The sequence below is a fragment of the Podarcis muralis genome, chromosome 15, assembly GCF_964188315.1.
Source record: "Podarcis muralis chromosome 15, rPodMur119.hap1.1, whole genome shotgun sequence".
Taxonomy (NCBI): Eukaryota; Metazoa; Chordata; class Lepidosauria; order Squamata; family Lacertidae; genus Podarcis; species Podarcis muralis.
The window spans coordinates 2,225,061-2,251,368 of record NC_135669.1 but is presented as its reverse complement, the minus strand read 5'-3'; the positions used below and the strand labels follow the sequence as shown (position 1 = coordinate 2,251,368).

Genomic DNA, 26,308 nt, shown 5'->3' with positions numbered 1-26,308 from the left:
CGAGCCTCTCATGCATGGGTCTCTTCAAAGCTGCACATACAACAGACTGACAAGATCAGCCAGCACTTATGAAAGTGAATGAATTCTAGCATTACCAATGTTCAACACTCATTATGGCTAATGGCATATTCTCTGCCAATTTACCTTTTCCCTTATTACTGAAGAACAAAGTCAACACAGCACATTATGTGCTGGGTAGAGAAATTTATATACCGTATATACTCAAGTATAAGCCAACCAAAATATAAGCTGAGGCAACTAATTTTACCACAAAAAACTGGGAAAACTTATTGACTCAAGTATAAGCCAGTTCACCACACCACGAACCTCTTGGTGGGCCGGAGTGCATGTGCGCGCGTGCATGCGCACACGGCAGAAGAACTTCTCTGCCCCTCAGCCCCTCCCATCCCCCTGTCTACCTAGGGTGCTGCTGAGAGGCAGAGGCTGGTGGCAGCAGCAGCAGCGAAGGAAGAACAAGCAGCCCAAAAGGGCTGCTCATTCCTCCTCCGCCACCATCGATAGCGGCAAAGGCGGAGGAGGAGGAGGAGGAAGGAGCAGCCCAAAAGATCATTTTAGATTAACTTGGTTAAATATTCTCTCAATTAAAAAAAAAGTTTTGCCTGTAACAATTTGTTAAAAATGATAAAGCTAAAAAACAACAACCTAGCAGTGAATGACCAAAGAGAATGGTTAGACCTCATTTGATTTCTGAGCCAAGAACGCAAAATCTCAACTCTTTTAGGGCTGGTCAACTTTTCTGGGGGCTACTAGGTCTTCTAGAGCATAGTTTCCAAGGTACATGCCAAGAGAAAACTTCAATTTTAAATGAACTGAAGAATTCTGTGATCCTAAAGTATATCACTCACAGGGGATACCTGTTTTGTCTCTGTAGAATTTAGTACAGTGGTACCTCAACTGTTCTTAACCTGAAGCACCACAGGCTAATGGGGCCTCCTGCTGCCGCCGCCCGATTTCTGTTCTCATCCTGAAGCAAAGTTCTTAACCCGAGGTACTATTTCTGGGTTAGCAGAGTCTGTAACCTGAAGCGTATGTAACTCGAGGTACCACTGTATTCTGGACTTGTCTTTCAGTCAGCAACTGTGACTCACACAGAAACCAAGTGCCCACGTTCTACCAGGTAGGGTGTGTGTGTGTGTGGGTGTGTGTGTGGGGGTGTGTGTGTGTGAGAGAGAGAGAGAGAGAGAGAGAGACATTACACTCTGAAAACCAAACCTTTTCCTCTTTTAGAGGAATTCTATTTCAGTGGTGAGAAGTGTGTATCATAGGGAACACAAGTTTAGGAAACATTTGTCTAAATGAGGGGTAGGGAATGACATGGCTCCCCAATTCTCTTTTCTGATGAGCAGCTTTTGCATCTCATTTGGGAACCAAGGACCCAGAGTCAGGAAGAATAATGGGGAGGCACATAATGCCAGATGCTTGAAGTCCAGTGTGAAGTTTCCACAGTCTGTGTTGATTTGGGGAGCCATGTCATCAGCTGGTGTTGGTCCACTGTGCTTCATTCAGTCCAGGGTCAACGCAGCCGTCTACCAGGAGATTTTGGAGCACAGACAAGCTTTATGTGGATGCTGACTTCATTTTCCAGCAGGACTTTGGCACGTGCCCACACTGCCAAAAGTACCAAAACCTGGTTCAATGCCCATGGGATTACTGTCCTTGATTGGCCAGCAAACTCGCCTGACCTGAACCCCATAGAGAATCTATGGGGCATTGCCAAGAGAAAGATGAGAGACATGAGACCGAGCAATGCAGAAGAGCTGAAGGCTGCTATTGAAGCACCCTGGTCTTCCGTAACACCTCAGCAGTGCCACAGGCTGATCGCATCCATGCCACGCCGCATCGAGGCAGTAATTGATGGAAAAGGGGCCCAAACCAAGTACTGAGTACATATGCATGCTTCTACTTCTCAGAGGTCCAATATTGCTCTATTTGCAGTCCTTGTTTTGCTGATATTTAATATTCTAATTTTCTGAGATTGTTAATTTGGTGTACAATCAATGACAATAAATATCAAATCCATCAAAAGCTGAATTGCATTACACCTTAAAACAACAACAACAAATAAATAAATCAAAGAACAATCTAATCTTTTGTGAATGGAATACAGTTCAGTTTCGAAGTGTTTAAAAACTTTGGGATTTAAAAAGACACTTAACTTGAAGTACTGTATCCAAGCTTTCATGCTGGCAGAGATGGCCAAAATATGAAGCTGCCCCACTCACACCATTGGTCTAACCAGCATATTATTATGGTCTACTCTGACTGGTAGTTCTTCACAATCTCACAGGTGAAATCTTCCTTCTCCAGTACTGTGACCAATGTTGCTTTAACCGGGGATACTGGAGACTGAATTCAGGCTTCTGTGCACGCAAAATTCTCTACAATTCAGCAATGGCCCATGAAACAAGGTAAAAACACCTTTGGACCCCATTAAGGGTAGCAGAGTGAGAGACAGTAAGATCTCTTGCACAGTTTACACTGAAAGCCACCACTGTGTGTTTATACAGCTGCTACTCATTTAAACTGGGTTTGCAACGAAGAGCTTTGTGATGAATTATACTCAGGAATCCAGTGATTGTAGCCAGGATTGTACCTAGTGATAATTAGTACTTCCTATAACAAGATTTATTTAAGCATAACCCTCCGTGCATTCCAGAACCAGTGCTTCCAACTTATCAAAGCCAACAGAAGCTCTTTTAGGCAATGTTGCAGAGTTTAGTTTCCTATAGATGACAGAACACTGGAGATTTATGACGTCTTCGTAATACTTATTTACAAATCTACAAGCAGAGTATAAATATAGGCAAATATCAGGCACTGCTCCAAGATACCAAACCATCAGATCTCCAAAGAGAGGCTCTGCACCCCTATGTCTTTAGCCACCTCAGTTATTTCTGCCTGTTTCTTTTTATTATTATTTTTAGTGTAAACCACTCTTTCCATCACTTCCCCCTTAGATCTTCTTTCTATTCTTCTAGCTAGGAATCATCACAGTTTCCAAATCTTGATGGTTCTCTCCTGCAAAAATACTCATCTGTATCTGCTGTTTATTATATTTAAGTAAGCCTGATCAAAGTTCATGGGTAGGGGCAGTATTGGAGAATAAAATTTGATAAGGCACTATCAGTAGTATATTAAACTAGGCAGAAAGGGTAAATTATTAACCAAACTATGGAATTTAACTGCATGAGGAATTTTTGTTTTCTAGATACTAGGATCAAGGAAATTAGATAAATAAATTATTGTTCAGGGAAAACCATAAACTTGCTAAGCAAAACACTCCCTGTCTGGTTTTTTTAGCACTTAGAAACCAGCCTCTTTTAAAGTAACACCTAAAGCACTGGCTTAGCAAATAATCAGATGGAAAGTGTACAGTAATTCCGGGCAGCAAAACCCCTTTGCCAAGAAGTATTTTGAGGCAACATATAGCAAAGGAGCTGCCCAGCAGAACTATCTAGATGAATGAGCAAAACTCACAGCTCAATATTCAATTTTCTATATGACAAAGTCTCTATCAAAACTGGCTTCAGCCAAAAGCCAATCATGGATCCTCTTGAAGTGAGGTATTTTGTATAGAACTGCTATACTGCAACCCTGCAAGCCTCCTTTGCAAGGCTTTGGAAGAAGAAATGGTTGATTATCCCACCTCCATGAACACGAAGTCCAAATGCAACCTTTCAGTTAAAGGTAACACTGTATCTCTTAAAGTCCCCAATGCTTTGTAAGCTTCAACTATGCCAACAGTGTAATAGTGTAAAAGTGTGTTCTACAGTAGACACATTTATCTTTCTGTTCTCTCATTAGCACCTGAAGAATTTCAGAGTCAACATGTTTAGATGGTCACCAAATTTTGCCAAAATGCAACATGAGAATGTTTATTGAGAACTGCTTCAACAGAAGCATCTTGAGAAAGTTTAAATGAAATTCTTCTAGCCAATATTTCCCCAGGAGTGTTCACATGTCCCTGCTCCCAATGCTGTACTTAACAAATGGGGCTGGGTGGGAGTGGGGTGGGGGACACCCAACTGTTTGGATGTATACATCCAATATGTGTGTGCCCAGCTTAGAATCAGAGCAAGGGACTGCAACACCGCCCCCCCCTCCTCTGAGAAACAGGAGAGGACAGAGAAGACTGCTGCAGTTTGAAACACCAGAGGTCTCCAGCAACCAAGTAAACACAACTCACACTCCTTCCTTTTTTTCTTTATTACATGGTAGGATGGAGATGTATCTACAGGTACATTCTGCCACACAGGCCACCTTCGGGGGACGGGGAAGACCCCTGAATGAACGCATATCATAGTCTCATCTCTGTTAAAATAAAGGAACTTAAAATGCCAACAGCTTTTTAAAAAAAAACACTTGTCAGTCAAATAAAGCTTGAACTATGCTTATCCATGGAGAACATATCATGGCTGGGATAACCAATGTGGCCCCTGCTTCATACAGATTTGTTCTCATAAAGGGGGGGCATAAACAGATTAGCAGCACTCACCCACCTCCCTGCCATGGCCTCTAGGTCCCCCAGCAGTACAGTGGTACCTCGGGTTACAGACACTTCAGGTTACAGACTCCGCTAACCCAGAAATAGTACCTCGGGTTAAGAACTTTGCTTCAGGATGAGAACGGAAATCGGGCTCTGGTGGCATCCTTCAGGTTAAGAACAGTTTCAGGTTAAGTACGGACCTTTTGAACAAATTAAGTACTTAACCCGAGGTACCACTGTATTACCTTATTATCTAAATCCAGTCAGGAGGAAGAGGCACAGAGGGACTCCCCTCCTGCTATAGAACAGGAATGTGAAGAGGCAGGATCCGCACAGACTCTGTGGGCACCAGCAGCGGCCAGGGCAGACACACACCCCCCCCAGGCGAGGAAGCTTCTTTGGTTTGCAGTGGGGCTAGGAGGGGAGGAGAGAAGTGGATGAACCTCAGCACATCAAAGCCCATTCCTTGCAACAGGCCCTTTACTCAGAAACTCCACTCCGCCCAGGGAAGCCTGGGGACAGAGAGTCACCGGCTGGCCTAGCAGAGGAAGCAGCAGCTGCAGGAACTTCCTCCTAATCTCTCAGCTTTGTTAAGGAAATGGCAGAGGCTCAATCCACTGCGCCAGATTTGCCCATTAGCCTGCCGAGACCAGGGCAGAGGGGCTAGAAACAGGTGGAGATCCTGTCACAAAAAGACAACATCCAGAGAGAGGGACTAAGGAGAGGTGGAAGAGCAGCAAGCGAAGGTTTGTCTGTACCTCAAGGTGGGGTGAAAGTGGGGCAAGACCTGGCAGGGTGTCTGACATATTAAGTGTGGAACAGTTCCAGACCTCCCTGCCCAGAGCATGAATAAGAGTTTACCATCTTCAAAAAGGAGGACCCGCAGCCTGCTCCCCAAAGGAGCAGAGGGCATGGGAGAGGCTGCCAGCTGAGCATCGACAAGCCACTCCTGCTCACCACTGCTAGCAGCCCTTGCACTGTAACCTCCAGCCAAGATGCAGCAAGAGAAGGCGAGATGCTACAGGATCTGGCCCTGGTGGTAGCTGCTTGAGGATTACAGTTGTTTGTTGGCCTATTTTATGTGTGTGTGTTTGTGCACGCGCCCCGGCCCCCACCCCGGCCCCCTTTGTCTCCAGCTGGGTTCTGCTGGCAGCTAAGCAGCCCTAGCTTCAAGCAGCCTCTGGCTTGTGAAGAAGGCCAACACCAAGAGGCTCCTGCAGAGTTCTTGCCTGGCAGCTCCTTGCCTGCCAGTAGGCTAATAACAGGGGTCCCAGGAAGCCCACCCACAGCACAGGCTGCCAATCCACTGCCAGGTGCTGTGGATCAAGCTCAGGGCATCTTCGCACTTCTTCCAGACAGAGCTGTCCTGAATCAGCTTGTGCAGAAGGTTGACCTGGTAGGTGCTTTTCCACATAGTGTCCAACACCAGAAGGAACTTCTCCAGTTCCACTGTGCAGCTAAAATAGAGCACGCAGGAGGGCACGTACAGCTTGCAGTCCTGGGCAAATTCCAAGGTACAGTATTCCTGGCCAGCCTCTGTAGAGACAAAGACCATGCCTGCCAACTTAGCAGTGGCCAGCAATTGATACAAGATGAAGTTGCTGGGGACCAGGTAGCAGTCTTCCACTTCTCCTTGCCCAGGTAGTTGGTGCCTGCCTTATAGTTCAGGGCGCCTTGTGATGGGGTGCTCAGCCATCATGTAGCCCAAGGGGACCAGTCCCAAAGTCGTGTCCATGGGGTCTTCCCAGTGGATCAGGCCATAGAAGCAGACTATCACACCCAAGGTCTCTTGCTTAGATTCCTGAACCACAAACTTGGCCAATGACAACTTCTCCATGGCAGTTTCCGGCAGGGTGCTGGCACAGGGTGGCTCCCAGCAAGCAACCTTTGAACATGGATGACTTGCAGGTACACCAGGAAAAACTTGGTCAGGGTGATGTCAGCCATGTCCATAAGGAATTGCTTCCTGCGGTTGGTGAAGACCAAGTTCCTCATCTGTTGATCCAGGCCCAATGAGATCCAGTCCTCCTCATTATAGGAAACTGCCTCCTCTACCATGTCCGGCTTTTCAGTGGCTCCTTTGCGGCAGAGGTAGATGTAGCAGTCGGTCAGCAGCACATAGAAATGCTAGAAGTTCCCCTCATTCTCCAAAACATGGAACATCAGAAGCAAAAAGTAGTTGTTGTCTACCCTGAACTCGGGAGGGGTGGGTTGTCTCGGAAGGGCTTCCCTGGTTGTCTTCTCATGGCGCTGCTTGGAGAGGGGCTGGCCCTGTCTCCCCTTAGCCTACTGAGGGCCTCCACACTCACCGCCTCTACCTCCTCCTCCTGCAAGTCCACTGCTATGAGTGGTCCACCTCTCTCTTCTTCTGCTTCTGCTCTTCCTCCTTCCTCCTCTTTTCCAGCAGCTTGAAGGCCACCAGGAACATGTGGCAGTTGGCCCCTCCCTGCAGTGCCATGGTGGTCCCCACCTGCTGCAGGAGCATTTGGACTCTCAATGCAAAAGCAGGAGAAATCCATGGGGGCTGAAACCCCCTCAATTCCGAGGGGGCCTCTCCTGCCCAGACAGTTTGAAAGGCCAAGGAGCTTGAAGGGAGATCTTGGAGCCCATACAGCAACGCATGGTCAAGGTGCTCATAGAGCTGCTGCAGGACCTTGATGTGGTTCCCAATGGCTGGAGTTTCATCCTTGCAAACAACGAAGTAGCTTTGAAACTTCTTGATGGAGAGTGAGATGTTCTCTAGGATGCGATCCCTGCCCTGCCCAGGAGGCTCCATGGCTGGTGCATTCCTCAGGTGGAGACCCCTGCGGCTGCCATTGCCCCAACAGCAAGGATGCTCCCCTGGCATTGTGGCCCCCTCATTCCCTTCGACCTGAGGGTCCCCCAGGGCCACTCCTTCCTTAAGTGTTGAGGGAAACTACCATTCTCCATACCCATTTTCTGAAGGCAAACAGCTTGCAGTCCTGGGCAGAGTAGTACCGCAATGAGGAGAATGCACAGGCCAGCCGTTGGAGTTGTCCATTCTTTGCTCCTTCTTAAGGATGTGTGGAAGCTCATTGTAAACTGCTTTGAGGTTTTCTTTTTTAAGTCACTCAAGCATTGTATAAATTTTATGAAATAAGCAAAGAAAATAAATTGAATAGCCAAGCTGTTTCTCCCAGTTTTGGGGGGAGCGGGGCTAGGAGTTTACAGAAAGAAACACAATTGTTTGCAGACAGCAAAGCATAATAGGCTTGTGCTTACAAGGGGCCAGCTGAAGCTTAGCTCAAGTCACCCCTTCATAATGAAACTGCTCTGACTCCTGCTTGCCACACCTGGTTGGAAGACAGGGTAGTAAGAAAGTTTTATATCACACATCCACATGATTTAGATAGTAGGCACATTAGGCAAAGCAGGTATCTTAAAGTATACTTAGGGAGTTGGGTTAGAACTGTAGCCACACATGCTTCCACTGAAAGCTTGCTTTCTATCGGCTGAAGGCAGGCACAACTTTGCACTATTGCCTAGCAATAATTAGGGAGCCTTAGCTTTTGGGTGGATGCCTACATTCTATGCCAACCAGTAACTTACCCAACGTTTCTGGCACTACACTGCCCCCTCCTGTAAAAACTTTATGAATTGTGAAAAGCTAGCTAGCCAATGTAGATTTGTAATTTCTTTATTTGAATATTTAGCCTGCTTCAACCCCAAAGCTTGCTGTAACTATACTGGCCACACAGTGAGTATGGATATCCAGGATAATAATAATAATAATAATAATAATAATAATAATAATAATAATAATATATTTATATCCCGCCCTCCCCAGCCGAAGCCGGGCTCAGAGCAGCTAACAGTAAAATGATAAAACATTCTAAAATCATTTCATTATAAAATTAATTCCAATCAGATTAATGGCAACCATTGGGCTAGAGTTCTGTGAGGATTGCCAAAGGAGGGAGTCAGGCTGTGCCCTGGCCAAAGACCTGGTGGAACAGCATTGTCTTGCAGGCCCTGCGGAAAGATCCCGCAGGGCCCTAGTCTCTTGTGACAGTGCGTACCACCAGATCGGAGCCACAGCCGAAAAAGCCCTGGCTCTAGTTGAGGCCAGCCTAACCTCTCTGTGGCCTGGGACCTCCAAGATGTTTTTGTTTGAAGACCGTAAGTTCCTCTGTGGGACATACCAGGAGAGGCGGTCCCGTAGGTACAAGGGTCCTTGGCCGTATAGGGCTATGAAGGTTAAAACCAGCACCTTAAACCTGATCCTGTACTCCACCAGGAGCCAATGCAGCTGGTATAGCACCGGGTGAATGTGATCTCGCAGTGAGGACCCCGTAAGGAGTCTTGCCACGGCATTCTGCACCCGCTGGAGTTTCTGGGTCAGTCTCAAGGGCAGCCCCACATAGAGCGAGTTACAATAATCCAGTCTGGAGGTGACCGTCGCGTGGATCACAGTGGCTAGGTCAGGGCGAGAGAGGTAAGGAGCCAACTGCTTAGCTTGGCGGAGATGAAAGAGTGCCGCCTTTGTTATAGCTGCAATCTGCGCCTCCATGGAAAGGGGGGTGTCGAAGATTACACCCAAACTCTTAACGGACGGTGCTGGCACTAATTGCGCCCCCGCAAGAGATGGGAGTTGCCCCCCCAAGCCCATATCGTCCCAACCCAGCCAGAGGACCTCTGTCTTCGAAGGATTTAACTTCAACCGGCTCCCACGTAACCATCCAGCCACAGCTTCCAAACATCTGGCCATCCATTAACAGATAGAGTTGGGTGTCATCAGCATACTGATGGCAGCCCAACCCCAAACTCCGGACAAGCTGGGCGAGGGGGCGCATAAAGATGTTGGAAAGCATAGGGGACAGTATAGCACCCTGAGGCACTCCACACACCAAGGAGTGGCGCGATGACAATTCCCCCCCCCCCCCAAGTGCCACCCTCTGTCTCCAACCAGAGAGAAACGAGCGCAGCCACTGAAGGACTGTGCCCTGGATCCCCACGTCGGCAAGGCGGTGGTCCAGGAGTTCGTGATCAACCATGTCGAAGGCTGCTGACAGGTCTAGAAGAATCAGCAGCCCCAACCCGCCTCGATCTTTGGCGATGCATCTGAAATCCAGTTGAAAATATTCTTCATTTCAGAGATTTAACTATGTTAAACAACTCACAATCTACATAGTTAATACAGAGCAACTTGCAAAAACAGGCATTTAGTGGTATGGAGACTACATAAAGTTAGTTCAGCCAGATAAATATAGAAAGTTTTGTTTTTATTCCAGCCTAACAAAGGAATTTTTACCTTTAACAAAAAGAGAGAAAAGACACATTTCCTTTTTAAGAACATGATAGTATTAAGGTTAAAGTATATAACTATAGGAAAAAAACCGTTAAATAATCCAACTGAAAAATCTTTAGATACTTGGGGAATGTCCATGGGTTGTTGTTTTTAAAAAAGTTTTCTAGTATTATAACCACCTATTAAAACTAAAGCAAGATATGTATTAACTGAACATACACAATAACACAAAAATGAAAATTCCAGGCAATATTCACATAGTTAAAATAGTTGCCAGCTATTAGCTATTTTGCTGAAATTAGGTTACCATTTATTACTTGTTACAAACTGCTGAAATTTGAAGAATAGTTGGGGATTCACTTTGAAGTAAACATGCATAGGACTGAGGACGCTAACAGCTACTGCAGAGCTCACGTGTGTGTTAGTGGTCCAAGGGCAGTATCTGCTGTCCAACAGGGTGATTCAGGAAGAGATTTTCTCCTCATCTCTGCCTTGGGGGACTGCCTTCTCCATGCTCCTGGCTGGAGTCAACTGGCTGGAGAAACTATAGGAAGAAGAGCTTTTCACTGAGCTCAATTGCTGGTTCATGGTGTAGAATTTGACCTGAGAGAAAGGCCAACTTGTGAGCATACTTGCAAGGAGCTGGCACTCTGATGGTTCCTGGCCAATTCCAGTACATGTGGCAAAGCTTGAAGGTCAGCCTGTTAAAAAAGGTGGGAGGGAGAGAGGATAATTCCCACCCCCCAACAGAATATCAACCTTATTCTCTGGAAACTCCCCCCCCCCCCCGTTCTAGAAGGAAGGATTGACCTTTAACAGTGACTGTGCTGATAAAGCCCTAGGAAAATATGTCTGCAAGGTGGATAAAAAACAATGATTTAAAATTAAAAAATCGGATATTTTTTTTTAGTTTAATCAGATTTTTTTTATTTAAATCAGATTTTTCTATTTCTATTTTTATTTAAATCAGATAGTTTTCTATTTAAGTTACATTATAGTTCAAAGGCTATTCATCAGGAAATAAGGATTTGTTTTAAGTTTTACATGTGTGCTAAAACTCAGTCTAAGTTTTTTTTAGATTGTTTAACCACATTGGTTAACAAACATGGATAAATATGCTATAATATTACTGTTTTAGTTAAATGAATTGTCTAAATTGTTATTAAGAAAATGATTATTTTTCTCCTTCCAATGAAGTACAGCAGAAAAATTGTCCAAATATAAACAGTTAACTTATTAAACCTCACAATAATTTCATAATTATCTGTCGATGTATTTCTAATAGTATAACAAAATCAGTAATTTTTGATATAACTGTAAAAATTTATTATTCCAAAAATGAAGCCTTCATCTGGTTGTAAATATTAAGATTTTACCAGCAAGAATGAGTCTTTCTGTAAAAAATGATTTAAATCAAGTCTTACTGAGTAGTGATTTAAATCGTGATTTAAATCAAACCCAACCTGCATACCTGCACATGGAATTAAAAGCTGCAGAGCTCTCCTTACAATTAACAAGAAACACAAAGGGAAATGGGAAGGAAAAAGTAATGGGGGAGTAACCCAAACAAAGGACAAGGGAGAAGGTGGCAAAAGCAGTACTGATGAGCAAAGTGGGAAGTAAGGGAGAAAGAGGGGATATTTTAGGGGCCATTTAAGAGGTGACAGGAGAAGTTGTCAGACTTAAGAAGTGCCATTAATTATACCAGACAACTACTTTAGGCGCTATGTGGAGCCCCTAGATGCAAGATGCAAGAGTTTGGTTTAATTTGCACAGTGCTTCATCAGAAAGACACTTTATATATTATTTTCATTATTCACATTATTCTGGTGATCTTCAAATCAGAGTTTCTCCATACTTAATCCAATTCAGTTCTGGGCAACACTAGTCACTTTATCATAGGGTTAAGAACTTCAGGATCATGGCCACGGTTAGTTCTATGAATATACTGCTCCACTGCTATCCAATGTGCATTCCAATATCCATAGGTACAGGGAGGAAGACGAGAGAAGCATGCACAACTAGAGTGCTGTCTTCCAGTTCAATTCCAAGCAAGGAAAGTATTTCTGGAAATGATTCTACAAGGATCTCAGCCAAACTGAGGCCGACAGATGTGAAAGAGTAAAATGCAGTGCCAGGTAAGATACCTGCTGTTCAGACAGGATGATTAATTTAGGAGCTTCAGTGTTAAGCATTATTGAGCCACCTCTTTTACTCTGATAGCTCAGGGCAGGGGTGGGGAACCTTTCTGACTCCACAGGCCTGACCCCTATCAGGATCAGCCTCAGCAGTCTTATTTGACAGGTGGGTGGGGCTGCCTACCTATCAATCACCTGATGTTACAATGGCAGGTGCAAGATGGTTTTTGCCGCTTTGATTTTGCAAGGGATTCTGTGCAAACCCCTTGCAAAACTGAGCAGGGTTCAATGACAGTTAAATCCTGCTCTGTTTGGCTACTGGGTGTAGGATTGCACAGTCAATGTAGGATTTAACCCTGCCTATCAAATGATATCCTGAATGACACCAGCTGATGGTTAGGTGTGGTTTGGGGGAAATGGCCTCACGGGCCAACTTGAACACCCTGACCCACAGATCAGAGATTCCCCACCCTCAGTTTAGCAGAGTAAAGGTTCAGAAGTCAACTCTAATTTCTTAGACATTTGTTTTATAAAATTTACTACATGTATCAGTCATCCTATGATTAGAGTTATCTGAGCAACAAACAATTAAAAGAAATAAAAAGAACAAAACCAATAAAACCAGAAGATGTACAAAAATAGGACAAGTATTTGGAGTAGGGATTCGCAATCAGACAAAATCATGTAATAATATAATAAAGGGAGCAATCAAATTAACCCCATGGACCTAGAGCATCTAAAATCACAAAAAATACAGCAGAAAACCAACCAAAAGAATTTGGCTGGTGCTGAAAGACATTAAAGTTGGCACAAGGTGAGCCCCTGATCTTTCACTTTGGCAAAGCATATCCTCACCAACAGCAAGCTAGTCAAAGCCCAAGCCTCCAGATGGGTTATCCTTAGAGCCATTATTCGGCACACTCAACTGTTCACCCTAGTCAAAGGACCATCTCACTATCAGAGCAGCAGTATAATACTTGCAATGGCAAGACATGAGAAAACACCCGATTTCTAATGTTTTAAAAAGTAATGATATAAATATTTATATATTACTTTCTGTACATGTGAACTAAAAGCACACACACACACACACACACACACACACACACACACACACAAATCCCTAAGAGGAATTAAGAGATTACATCTAAAACATGAAATGCACTCACCTCTGCAGGTGGTCAGGACTGAGGTTGGCAGTATTTCTTACACAGACATAGTGAGTTGGAATGCCACAACCTTGTCGTGCATAATGAGCCATCAAGTAAAAATCCACCCTAAGAATAATTTTTTAAAAAATGCTATCAATATATACATATACATACACACACACACACACACACACACAATATATATATCAATAAAGATATATTTTTTATTTACAAGCAGCACACAAGATAGTCAAGCAAGCAAGCAAGCAAGCAAGCAAGCAAGCAAGCAAGCAAGCAAGCAAGCGAGGAACCAACTCAATTCTTCAATCCCTCAAAAAGAATTTGGGAAACAGGGGCTTATTCAATACCATTAGGCCATCTAGATCACAACTGTCTACATTTACTCGCAATACTTCTCCTGGTGTTTACAGGATTTTCTGCAGCCCTACCAAGAAATGCCAGCAGCTGAACCTGGGAGGTTTCACATGCAAACCATGTGCTCTGCTAATGAGCAGCAGCCCTTCCCCAACACCTTCTTGAGGGCACTGTCGGTGCTGACTTTAAAAAGCCCCTTGCCAACAAAAGAGAAGATCCTTACCTGTTGATCACATTGCAAGACTGGTTATTTGTCATGTACAGCCCTTAAGGGAGAGGGAAATCACTGACCAGTGGCCACCACTTCCCATGTGCCTGGCCATGTTGTCTGGTTGGCTTGGAGGCATTCAGGTAGACTTGAGAAGCACTATGCTCTTCAGGTAGCTTAGTTAAAGCCAAATTATTTTTTCCCCAGAGGAAAATTTGATATCTAGCCACATAGGCATAGTAATTTACAACTTGTTGTCACAGCTGCCGATGAGCAGCTTTTTATTCCCATCAGGTTAAATTTATGGCTCTTTCCTCTATCAAAAAGGGAAAGAGTGCAGAGATGAACACCAGTTTGACTGGCACAGATACCAGGAAGACAGAGGGTGTCATAGTATCTAGTCTGCCAAGGAGACCACCTAAAGATTTTCAACCTAGTGAGAAGTTTCATACACAAATCTTTAAGATGTTCAATGAAGAACTCCAGAAGGGTTATTGCCAAAGACTGGAAACCTCTGGATTAAAGAGTAAAAGTTGATATTGAGGTACATTATGTAACCTGACTACATAGTTCTAGCATGCCACACTTCACCTGATTTATTCTATGGTGGTGGGAAGATGGAATTGGGTTCAGAGGAGGGCAACAAAGACTTTCAAGTGTTGGTTTGGAAAACAAACCCTATGAGGAAAGCTTAAGAGCACTGGAGGGAAAAGAAGACTGAGGGGGGGGGGGAACCAAAGCATCTTTCAAATACTCCAAGGGCTGTCACACAGAAGATAGTAAAGACTTCTCGGATGCCCCAAAGGACAGACTCATTTAATGGACTTAAGTTACAGGAGAGTACATTTTGGTTTAACAGTTTGAGAAAACAGACAGATTATTTCAGCAAAGGAACCTACACACAAACATGCTATACACAATGTCAATGAGCAAGAATAAACACATGTTCCTCTTTCCCCTCTTCACAAGTGGCTGGGACAAGAAGCTTGAAAGCTTTGACTTAGTAATGGACTGTTGTGTCATATGGACCAACCAACTCTATTTGACATTAACTGTCTAGTTTCAAACAAGCCATCTTCAAACCAGTTACTGAAGTTAGTCTGTTTGACATGAACCACATTTAAGATTAAACACAGTTCCTGGTCTGCATGATATATGTATAACAAAGGCTAGAAGCAGAAACTTTCAAGATCCTTCCCCACCCACATGGAAGGAGGAAGCATGCAAAACTCAATGTTCATTCCAATTTATTCATGTTGCACTAAACTGTGGCAAATATCTAAATCAATCAACTATAAGCAACAAATTCTTCTTACAAAAAGAGCAGAGTAGCCTGTGAAAATACGGAGAGAAAGGGCTGTGTGACTGCTTTTCACTCACCAATCTCGGCTGGTGATTGTGTGGTCTATCACTGTACCCGGAGACGGAGTGGAGAAGTGATCAGTGGCTGCCAAATACATGTTGGCACTGATTTTCTTCTGTACAACCATCACCACCATTTTAGGCTCATAATTCTCAAAAGCTTCAAAGCATTTCTCTAGCTGGGGGATTTCATAGCTCTCCACCATTTTCAGCTGGCTATCCGATACACCATCTCTGTAAACTACAATCTTTTCAGGGAGATCGTGGTTCACCTTCAAGAGACCAAACATGTAGGTTAAGATGTTGTAATATATGCAGAGAGACCTGGATAACTCAGGCAAACATCTCCTCTGGGCACTCTAGATACCTCCAGTATACAGACACAAATGCACTGTCTTTATTTGTAACCTTTTCTGCTCTCATTCAAGATAATTAGTGCCATGGCTGACTGCAAAAAACTCAAAAAGAGTAAGTTGTATGGAGACTGCGGAAAGTTACTCCTGTGACTATACCTCTCCATTAAAAAGAACAGCACTTGTTACTTGAGTTTATAGGGCACTACCAACATTCTAGAGAATATTAGCAATATAAACAGGTCCCTGCCCAAAATTTGCAATCTATATTTCAGCAAGGAGTAGCAAAAGCAAAGCTGCACCTCTAATTTTTGAAGGGCCTAGGCAGGCTACCCTCAGTGCCCCCCCCCAACATGCATTCCGCCACTTGCTCCACCCAGCTGTGGCACTGCTGAAGCTGCTATTCTCAGCCTCACATGTAATCATGCTTGCCCTGAAGCAGTGAGGTGGGGGGTGGGGGTCACACAAGGGGCATCCGGCAACCTTCCCTTTGCTAGTGGGCTTATCCTAGCAGCAGGGGTACTGCAGTGGGGTGGGCAGCCAGGTGAACACCCTACAGCACTGCAATCAGATAAGACCATATGGGTGTGCGGCGAAGACCGGCTGCTACCCCACCCTCTCCCCCTCATGTACAAGTGGGATTCTACAGAAGCAGCGCTGCAATGGGCCAGGAGCCCACTAAACAAGGGTAGATGGCTTTTCCTACTGGTAAGATACTGCACCTGATACCAGTGTGCAGGACAACCATATTGGTATCTCAGGACCAGCACAAATAAATATTTTTTCTTTTCAGTACAGGAAGTTATTAGGCTGGTCAGGCTTTCCTCAGTAGTTCATCCCTGCCAGAAAAGAACTTGTGTTTTCCTCACCTCATGGAACTTCTGCAGGGCACCCACCAAGCAGACCTTCAGGCTGTCTACAATTTCTTGATGAGGCAGCTGGAATACTACTCTAGAGTACCATCTTGTCAAAGTGCTGGTGGTAGAAAGAAAAAAAGGAGTAAATGCTAATGTTTAATTCAAGACACAAAGCCTAATTATGAATAATTAGGCCAAACTCTGGTAATTTCTCAGAATTATCAGTGCCCTAACAATACTCAAGTCCTCTCTCCTTATCTTTTAGTAGTTTAATATTCCTGCAATTATATGATTCAATGGTACAAGAAACAACCTAAATTTACAATCTGAGTAGCACAGCTTGCACATCGCTTTAAGACACAGTTAAGCTGAACTAGGGCTTTAAAAGCATTGCTAATGCACAGGAAGAAAAGTTTAGCTGCTTTGCTCCGGCCCTGCTCTCAAAACACTATCCATAAATAAGCACTGGTTTGACTTAGTGCTATCCAACAGGGGCTCATGATTTGTCTCTCTCTAAACCATGAGTGGTTAGCAAAGAACAAACCTTAGTTATAGCTGCAGTGGTAGTGGAGTAAATCAGCTACAATTTTCTTTTTGTCCACTAACATTTTACACATTCACCTTTTAACCATAATTGCTCTTTATGGTGGTTTACAATTATTATTTCATTTCAAATCTCTTTCCATGAGGGATCCTGAAGTGATTTAGAAGATGATCAAAACATAAAAATCAGTTGTATACACAAGGACAGGAACAACTGCATATATAAAAACAATTGAAACACACAATATGCCAGACTATCCCTGCAGGACCTACCCTTCCCCCTGCCTCACCCCGATTTACAGCAACTGGCCTTGACACCAGACAGCTGGGTGGGAGGATAAATTCCCAGACAGACACATCAGTCTTACGCCCTGCCACCAGCAGCAAGAGAGCAGCAGCAGATGGAACAACTGCAGAGCAGGCAGCAGAGAACAGTTTTACCATATTTCTGTTTTGCTTTTGCTTCTGGTCCTCCCTGGAAGGAGAGGAGACACCAGACCATCCCTGGAGGACCCACCTACTGACCTTGATGCCAGACGTCTCGGTGGGGATTTTAAAAATGTTGCTGGCATCCATTTGTCTCAGGAGACAATGGAAGAGTGATGTGAATGATTTCTGGGCTAGGGAATAGGATGTTGGGTGTTGAGGCTTTATTTTTATCTGCTAGTGGGTGGGAATATTCTTTTGTTTATTGTGTGTGTACTGCTTTTTTACAAAAAACAAAAACACTGTTCTGGGGGTGGTGGATTTGTTTGTTTGTTTCCCCAATACATTGCATGGAATATTGATGTGTTATATGGCCCTCCCCCTCTCCTTCTATGGTATAATGTACAGTATACATGTGTTTTCATTGTAAGTTACTTGGAGACCCTTTGGGTGACAAGCAATTAAAAAGTTTCAATACATTAGCAAACAAGCAAATAAACACATACGTGTATACAATACATTAATAAAATAAATTCAAATCTACCACAGATTCCAACTGGGGTGTGTGTGTGTGTGTGTGTGTGTGTGTGTGTGTGTGTGTATTTGGAGTTCCAAAGGCTAGGCGTAATTCTAATATAGAATTACTGTTCTGCCCTATAGCAGAACAGACCTCCTGATAGGATGGTATCTGCTGAATGCCCTTTCTTGAAGAATGGAGTGATCAGCCAAGAGAGACCACCTTTTAGGTATTCTGGTCCCTAGTTTGATAGGGCTCTGTACACTAATAACAGCACCTTGAACATAACAGCAGCTAGCTAGCTGGCAGCCAGTACAGCAGCAGGTTAATATAATGCTGATATTATGCCCAGTGAACAGTAAAAGCTACCACATTTTTCACTAGCTACAACCTCTAGATCATCCCGAAGGGCAGCCCCAGAAAGCTCATTGCAAAAATCCAAACTTAGAATTTAAAATGACGTGTAAAAGAGAAGAGTGATTTGTTTTCCCAATTCCTGTTAGACCTTTATGAATCAATTCCCATGAGTAGACTATAAGAAGTTGTACTTTAAAAATAATAATTTAAAAAGGTCATACAAAATTCTGCAAAATAAATGTTACCAAATGGGATCTGATGACCAGATACGTAGTCCATGTACAACTACAGATCACTGTCAAACAAAACCAAGATAAATAAACCATAGGTATGTGAATGCGAGGAAGGCAGTGACGGGTACTATTCGTAGCATAGACATAATGGTTATGTCTATGCTATGAACTATCTTGGAATATACAGCTATCCAATATTAAACTGCAAGCCTTTAAATCAGCAAAAGCTATTTTGAAATTCGCTGCTTGTAAAGTTGGAAATCTGGTTAACCCAGCTCTATCTATAAAGCAAAACCAATGGCCCAGCTTTTATATGGTGCAGAGGTTTGGGGTACCTCAAATGTCTCTGGTTTGGAATCCCCACAGAATTATTTTTTAAGAATCCTTTTAGGTTTACCCAAAGACATGCAATCTGCCATGGTTAGGTTGGAAACTTGTATGTTGAGCACAGAGAGCCAAATAGATAAAAGAATCCTCTGCTACTGGTTTAGAATTCAACAGATGGACAACACTAAGCTACCAAAAAAATGCCTGATTGAGCTCTCGAATGGATTACCCCTTAAAAACTGGGCACATCACGCTGCCCAACTGATGGGCAAATATGACCTCTCAGTGACCGAGATCAAGTAACTTTCCTTATATTACCAGAAAAATATTTTCAAATGAACCATAAGGGCAGTGGCAACTAAAAATGACCTAAACTCTATGTACACATCCACATGCACCCCATTATATTTTAAACTTAGAGAGGTCCACGAACATACACCTTATTTCAACGAACTGACTTTTGTACAACTTGGGAAAGCTTTTACAGAGTTACGATTAAATACAATAAACTCTGCTTATAGAGATGGGAGACACAGAGGAATACCAACAAATGAATGTGTTTGCATTAGGGGATGCCCTGAATTAGAGGACCTTATGCATTATATCTCGCGCTGCCCCTTATATAATGAAGCAAGAGAACAATTTTTAGCACCTATAATGACAAGGTCCCCTGAACAGAATGCCTCTGACATGATTTTATATCTCCTCACAGACACAGATAAGTATGTGACCTGGCGTATAGCACTCTTTGCAACTGCCACTAGGAAAACTAGAGCAAATTATATAGCCAAGATAGCCACCAACTGTAAAGGAGATGAATTTATTTGACCCTATCTACATCAAGCTGTGGAGGGACGCGGGTGGCGCTGTGGGTAAAAGCCTCAGCGCCTAGGGCTTGCCGATCGAAAGGTCGGCGGTTCAAATCCCCGTGGCGGGGTGCGCTCCCGTTGTTCGGTCCCAGCACCTGCCAACCTAGCAGTTCGAAAGCACCCCCGGGTGCAAGTAGATAAATAGGGACCGCTTACCAGCGGGAAGGTAAACGGCGTTTCTGTGTGCGGCTCTGGCTCGCCAGATGCAGCTTGTCACGCTGGCCACATGACCCGGAAGTGTCTGCGGACAGCGCTGGCCCCCGGCCTCTTGAGTGAGATGGGCGCACAACCCTAGAGTCTGTCAAGACTGGCCCATACGGGCAGGGGTACCTTACATCAAGCTATGAGGGACGCGGGTGGCGCTGTGGGTAAAACCTCAGCGCCTAGGGCTTGCCGATCGCATGGTCAGTGGTTCGAATCCCCGCGGCAGGGTGTGCTCCCGTTGCTCAGTCCCAGCGCCTGCCAACCTAGCAGTTCGAAAGCACCCCTAAGTGCAAGTAGATAAATAGGGACCACTTACTAGCGGGAAGGTAAACGGTGTTTCCGTGTGCTGCTCTGGCTCGCCAGAAGCGGCTTCGTCATGCTGGCCACATGACCCGGAAGTGTCTGCGGACAGCGCTGGCTCCCGGCCTCTAGAGTGAGATGAGCGCACAACCCTAGAGTCTGTCAAGACTGGCCCGTACGGGCAGGGGTACCTTTACCTTTACCTTACATCAAGCTATATTCTATCTTTATCACCAAACTCCGAATATAATTGCACATTGTATTAATTAACATTATTTTTTAATATATTAGTGGCCATGTGGTGATTTTAGCATATAAATTTTATTGTTTAATGTCTTAACCTGTATATTAAGGTACTTTTATAGCTCTGTTTAGAGTAGGTAATGTCTGGATAATATAAATATTTTAAGTTTTTTGTATTAATTCAGCATATTTTCTTTTAATTGTTGAATGATCCTGTGTACATTGTGGCAGCCTTTGGCTATGTGCAATAAAACTGACTGACTGACTAATGGTTAAACAAGACAGGGTTACAAAGCATGAATCCTATTACACCAAGAAAAAGTAATTAAAGTATTCAAATGCCCTGAGTTACTGTATCAGCCATCAGTTGTACGCTCATTGCCCAAGCTGCCCTCCTGTACTCCAATATAGGCAGGCAATAATTGTCATTTATTATCTTTATTATCTTGTAATACCTACCCCAAAGGAAATGCATCACAAAGAGACACCTTGCCTCAGAAGTTTAAACATAATGAAAAATGAACAACACACAGTCATCTAAAGCAATACTGACAAAATACTAACTGCAACTAGTAAAGGTAAAGGGACCCCTGACCGTTAGGTCCAGTCACGGACGACTGGGGTTGCGGCGCTCATCTCACTTTACAGGCCGAGGGAGCCGGTGTACAGCTTCCGGGTCATGTGGCCAGCATGGCTAAGCCACTTTTGGCAAACCAGAGCAGCGCACGGAAACACCGCTTACCTTCCCGCCAGAGCGGTACCTATTTATCTACTTGCACTTTGACGTGCTTTCGAACTGCTAGGTGGGCAGGAGCTGGGACTGAGCAACGGGAGCTCATCCCATCGCGGGGATTCGAACCGCCGACCTTCTGATCGGCAAGTCCTAGGCTCTGTGGTTTAACCCACAGCGCCACCTGCAACTACTATCAGCAGTCAAATGCAAATTCACACCCAAAGCTTTCCTGAATAAACATGTTCACACTGCTCATAAGCACAATGAATTAGAAACAAATCAGCGATCAATGCAATTGGAACAAGCCACTGTCAGATGTCAGGCATGCAGTTAAAAAGCAGTGATGTCATAGGTAGATTTACTATATTTTGAAGAGCCAATAAGAGGACACCTTTTGGACTTCTACTTTTAACGACGGATTGCTATGACGACTTTCATTTTAAATATCCCTACTATATGTAGGCTATAGAAGCTATGATATATTGCTAGTAGCAATGTTCTTAACTTTCCACAACCAAATAATCATACGACATTTTGCTTTCTTACTTGCCACATGAAAGTATTGGGACTCATTTTCCCATCTTTGGGAACATCAGTGTGCACATCTCAATTTATTAAACTGTTGAACATGTACATATGGGCAGGGAGATGTTAACTCTTGCCTTCTCAGACTCCTTCTCCAAGATCCCGTAGCTGAGCCAATGAGTCAGCCACAAGAGAATGGATTTATACAGTATGTAGCTAGTTTAAGATGCTGCTCTGTTTTGTGATTCTCTGTTGAAGACTAGCTTAGATCTGAGTCTAATGCACTAGGGGTTTTTTCTGGGGTTACTGCAAACAAACAAACAACAACAAGCAACCCCCCCCTCCCGACATTTTGCCCAATTAAAAAAATCTGCCCAGATGGAAATTTTAATCAGGGAAAAGAGTGCATGTCCGGGAAATAAGAGGACATCTGGAAACCCAATCACAAAGATTATTAAAATACAAGCAACCTGTGAAGCTGAATCTTCGAATCCCATGAAAGCATAAGAGCCTACTAGATCAGGTCAAAGGTCCGTTTAATCCAGAACTCTCCTCTCATGGTGGCCAACCAGAGGCCTATGGGAAGCCCGCAAGCAGAACCTAAGCACAACAGAACAGTCCCTAACTGCAATTCCCAGCAATTGGTATTCGGAGGCATAAAAGCTGTTCCTTTTAAAAAGAAAAGAAAAAAGCAGCAGCTACAGGAGGGGAGACATGCAACCTGGATCCAGACTGCAGCATGGGATGAGGGAGACGAGAGATTAGCCCTTTTCCTGTTGAAAACTGCATCACAGAGCCGGAAGACAATTTTGAGAATGAAGAGCTAAACAAATCCCTTCCACACTCCAGTATCAATCTACCATATCACTCTATAAGACACACCCGACCATAAGACACACCTAGTTTTAGAAGAGAACAAGAAAAAAAAATTCTCTCCCTCTCTGCTCAGCGCCTCTCCATCAAAGCGGGAGGAGAAACGGGGCGCTGCGCAGAGAGGGAAAGCTGTGCAGCGCCTCTCCAGCGAAAGCAACGCGAAGCCTCCAGAGCGTAGCGGGAGCGCTCCCGCCGCGCTCAGGAGGCTTCAGGAGGCTATTCCTGAAGCCAGGAGAGCAAGAGGGATTGGTGTGTACCGATCCCTCTTGCTCTCCTGGCTTCAGCGAAAGCTGCACAGCCTGCATTTGCTCCATAAGGCGCACACACATTTCCCCTTGCTTTTTAGGAGGGGGAAAGTGCGTCTTATAGAGCGAAAAATACAGTATATTGGGCTTGCAAAAAAAAGGGAAGAAAAAAAGAATCCCAGGTATCAGATTCAAAAATGAATTTAGTGCCATGTCCTGAAAGTCCCAAGCATTCATAGAGCTTGCCTTAAATGCAAGGTGACCATGACAACCTCCAGACTCTTATCTAGCTTCAATTCTGCACCCCCAGATCCCCCTCTACCCAGCCCCAACCTCCTTTTAACTCTCACCTACTTTTTGGGCTGGAGTGCCAGAGAGAAGGAAGGGTGGTTCCCTTCTCACCTACCAGAAATGACATCAATAGCCTTTGAGGAAAAGACATTTACCTAGGATTGCCCTACGTCCAAAATTTCCTGGAAATAGTTGGCAATCGACGGTCGGAAGCTGTGTCTGGGCGGAAATCGATGAAGCACCCCAGAAAATCTGGACATATGGCAACCCATGTCTGCAGTGTCGTTTTTGACAATTTTCCTTAAAAGCAGTTCAAAAACTGTCCCGATTTCCACTTTTTGAAATATGGCAAACCTACATTTACCAGAGGGTACTATGCTTACCACACTGCATCCAAAACAGGGAGGGAGTGGAGAATGAAATTTCTTTTCTTTCCAGCCTGCTACCACTGCCATGGCACTTATTATACTCTAGTGTAATACAGGCAAGGGGAGTGGAGACATGAAGAGGGAGACTGGAGCCCTAAGAACAGTGCTATTTTTCTAGAAAAAGAGGCTGCCCTCATTCTCTTAGAATGGCAATGACGCCCACCTGAGTGCTGGCTGAAAAAAAAGTCCTGCATAAGAGGTATGAATTCATCCTGGCTTGGAAATGAGTGAAGCTATTTCCTGATTTCTGAGAAAGTAGTTGTGCTATATCTGAACTTTTCTGAAACACTGGTCAAAGGATACATGGAACTCAAATCTTCATCCACAGCTATTAACAATGGCTGCTTGGGACACAACAGTGAGCACAGTTCTGGAGCAGACTTTCATTCCCAGACACCAAAAAGTTAAAGGTATTTCCAAACAAACTGTACTTACTGATTGATGCTTGCCACAAAGCCAACCACAGAACGCTTTCCCCTACTGGGGTCATGATATACATCCATGCCAATTGCCATCAACTTTTTCTGGAAAGCAAAAAAAATTTTTAAAAAAAATCCTGTTGCAGTGCAGTAGTTAGTGTGTCCATAATTCAAAACTGCAATCAATACAGACAGATTTTTTAAAAAAACAACAACACTGCACTGGAGAAAGCACTGGAATTAAAAGAGACAAAGTTGCAACCTTGTTGCATGATCTGCAAGTCTCACTATGGTATGCTTACCAATTAAATTTTCCCCAAGTAAAAGTAAGTTTTTATATAACTTACCAGAGGGATGTCCACACCCCAGAGTTCACCACCTAGCTTACAATTTATCTGCAGCAGAATTTTCTGCGCTATGCTCCTAAATTTGCTAGGATTGGTTGTAATTGTTCGAACATTAATAACCTGATGGAAGAAGAACATATTGAGGACCATTAACACCAAGCAAGACATTAACCAATCACCCTTCATCCACCTTCCATTTGCACACTAACCAGCCTATTGTGTAGAGTTGGAAAGGCCCATAAGAGTCATCTAGTCCAACTCCCAGCAGTGCAGGAATCTTTTGCCCAAAGACTCTTGAGCTCTTAATCCTTAAGAGTCTCATGTTCCACCAATTGAGCTATCCAAGGAACGACCACCTACAATAAGCTCCTCTCTATCATCTTACTTACCTTCAGATTATTCTTAGTATGATCTCTAACCCTCCTTCTGTGCTTGGGTGTGTGAGAGATAGAAGGGGAGAAGGGAAATAGGAAGGGAGGAAAGAAGAGGCTTAAAGGTGGCAAGGTTTGTTTATTTATTTATTTATTAAACTTGGCTCCCAGCACCTTTCAGCCTGCCTGGAAAAGAAGCTTATGGCCGCGGCACCAGAGCAAAGTTCCCGGTCTGTGCCTGCTCTGTGGTTTGCTGTCCCCTGCAGGAGACAGGGGAGAGCTGAGTCAGCAAAGTTGGCTTCATGCAGTTTATCATCAGGGCAGATATTTTGAACTGGTTATCACAATGTGATTTCAAACCGGTTTTCAACAATATACACCAGTCTGAAGATATACAATATCTGTTCTTGGTGGTTTTCATATGGAAGAGCATTTCACAAGATGGGAACCAACATGAAGGTCTTGCTCCTCATCACTGTCCGTGACACCTTGCACAGCTGTGGCAATCTGGAACAAGCCCTCAGATGCTGCACAGAGCATGTGGGGATAAACATAATAATAATATAATAATAATTTATCACTTATACCCCACCCATCTGGCCGGGCCTCCCCAGCTACTCTGGGCGGCTCCCAACAGAACACTAAAAACATGATAAAAGATCAAACATTAAAAACCTCCCTAAACATATGGAAGAAGGCAGTCCTTAACATACTCTAAACCAAAACATTTATATTTCTTCTTTCCTCTGCTCCTTTTAGAGTTGTTGCAGGTTAAGTGGGGGAAATATTAAATAAAACTCGATGGAAAACTACACAGAAGCATCCTATTTTATGTGAATGTTGTTGCTTAGCAGTCTCAATGGGCAACGCTTTGTATCCAATCCGGGGCAGTACTGCACAAACAGTTTCCCGTTTATGAAAAAGCAGTACAGTATGAAGAAAGATAGGAATATTCCTAAAGAAAGGTACTATATGGGAATACAAGAATCTTTCATAGATTGTGCAAACAAAGTCCATAAGGGGCCCTACAGTTGCCCTCCTTCCAGGCATATGCAGACCCAGGAGTTGGGTGGATTCTGGATGCACATCTGATGTTCATGCAAGCCTTCAGGTAGGCATGGGTGCCCAAAGCATTATCAGCATAAAAATTATGCAGTCAACTATTTGACTTACCTGAGAAGGAATCGGAGATTGTATACAGCACAATTTTTTAATGGTCCCATACAAGTCATCTTTAGTCCCAGTGATAATGCAAACTACCAACTGTAGAGTTTCCTTTAAAAAATGGGAGGGGGAGGGGCTACTGGTTAGACTTACAAAAGAATAATATTACCACATCAAACACTAGAACATTAAATGCTATAATCATGGGGAACTGTATCAGAGCTAGTATGGTGTAGTGGTTAGTATGTTGGACTAGGACCTAGGAGCTCAGGGTTCAAAGCCCCACTTGGCCATGAAGTTCACTGGGTGACCTTGGGCCAGTCCCTGCCTCTCAGCCTAATTTTCTCACAGAGTTGTTGTAGGGATTAAATGAGGAGAGGTAGAACCATGCACACCACATTGGGCTTCTTGGAGAAAAAAAGTGGGATATAAAAGCAGTAAATAAAATAAATAATGAAAGAGCTAAAATGGCTTACAGGAAATACTCTAGTTGCATAATCATGTTCTAACTGTACAAGCTGTGAAACAGCAGGCTGACTGCTATATTGACCAACGTTTAATGGTATTTATGCAGCACAAAATTTCATCAAAGAACATGAGCATTCACAGTTTTCAATCTGGCTATGCCTTTATGGCAAATAAAGGTAAAGGTAAAGGGACCCCTGACCAGTTG

At 43.8% G+C, this 26,308-nt stretch overlaps 1 protein-coding gene and 1 pseudogene across 10 annotated transcripts in view; both read right to left on the bottom strand.

Moving 5' to 3' along the window:
- Positions 1-1,191: 1,191 nt before the first annotated feature.
- LOC144325631 (pleckstrin homology domain-containing family M member 2 pseudogene) lies at positions 1,192-9,582 on the bottom strand (annotated as a pseudogene).
- A 151-nt stretch (positions 9,583-9,733) lies between these two features.
- PIWIL2 (piwi like RNA-mediated gene silencing 2) overlaps positions 9,734-26,308 on the bottom strand; it is a 94,225-nt gene continuing 77,650 nt past the window's right edge. For 8 of the 10 annotated variants that reach the window (XM_077919319.1, XM_028708685.2, XM_028708689.2 and 5 more), the window contains 7 exons: positions 25,645-25,746; positions 24,101-24,220; positions 23,770-23,858; positions 16,233-16,338; positions 15,029-15,282; positions 13,084-13,191; positions 9,734-10,477 (listed from right to left, as the gene is read on the bottom strand). In XM_077919319.1, coding sequence (XP_077775445.1) covers positions 10,321-10,477; positions 13,084-13,191; positions 15,029-15,282; positions 16,233-16,338; positions 23,770-23,858; positions 24,101-24,220; positions 25,645-25,746 — 936 coding nt within the window. In that variant the 3' untranslated portion in view covers positions 9,734-10,320. The remainder of the gene's footprint in view (positions 10,478-13,083; positions 13,192-15,028; positions 15,283-16,232; positions 16,339-23,769; positions 23,859-24,100; positions 24,221-25,644; positions 25,747-26,308) is intronic. The other 2 variants (XM_028708686.2, XM_028708687.2) reach the window with 2 other exon arrangements.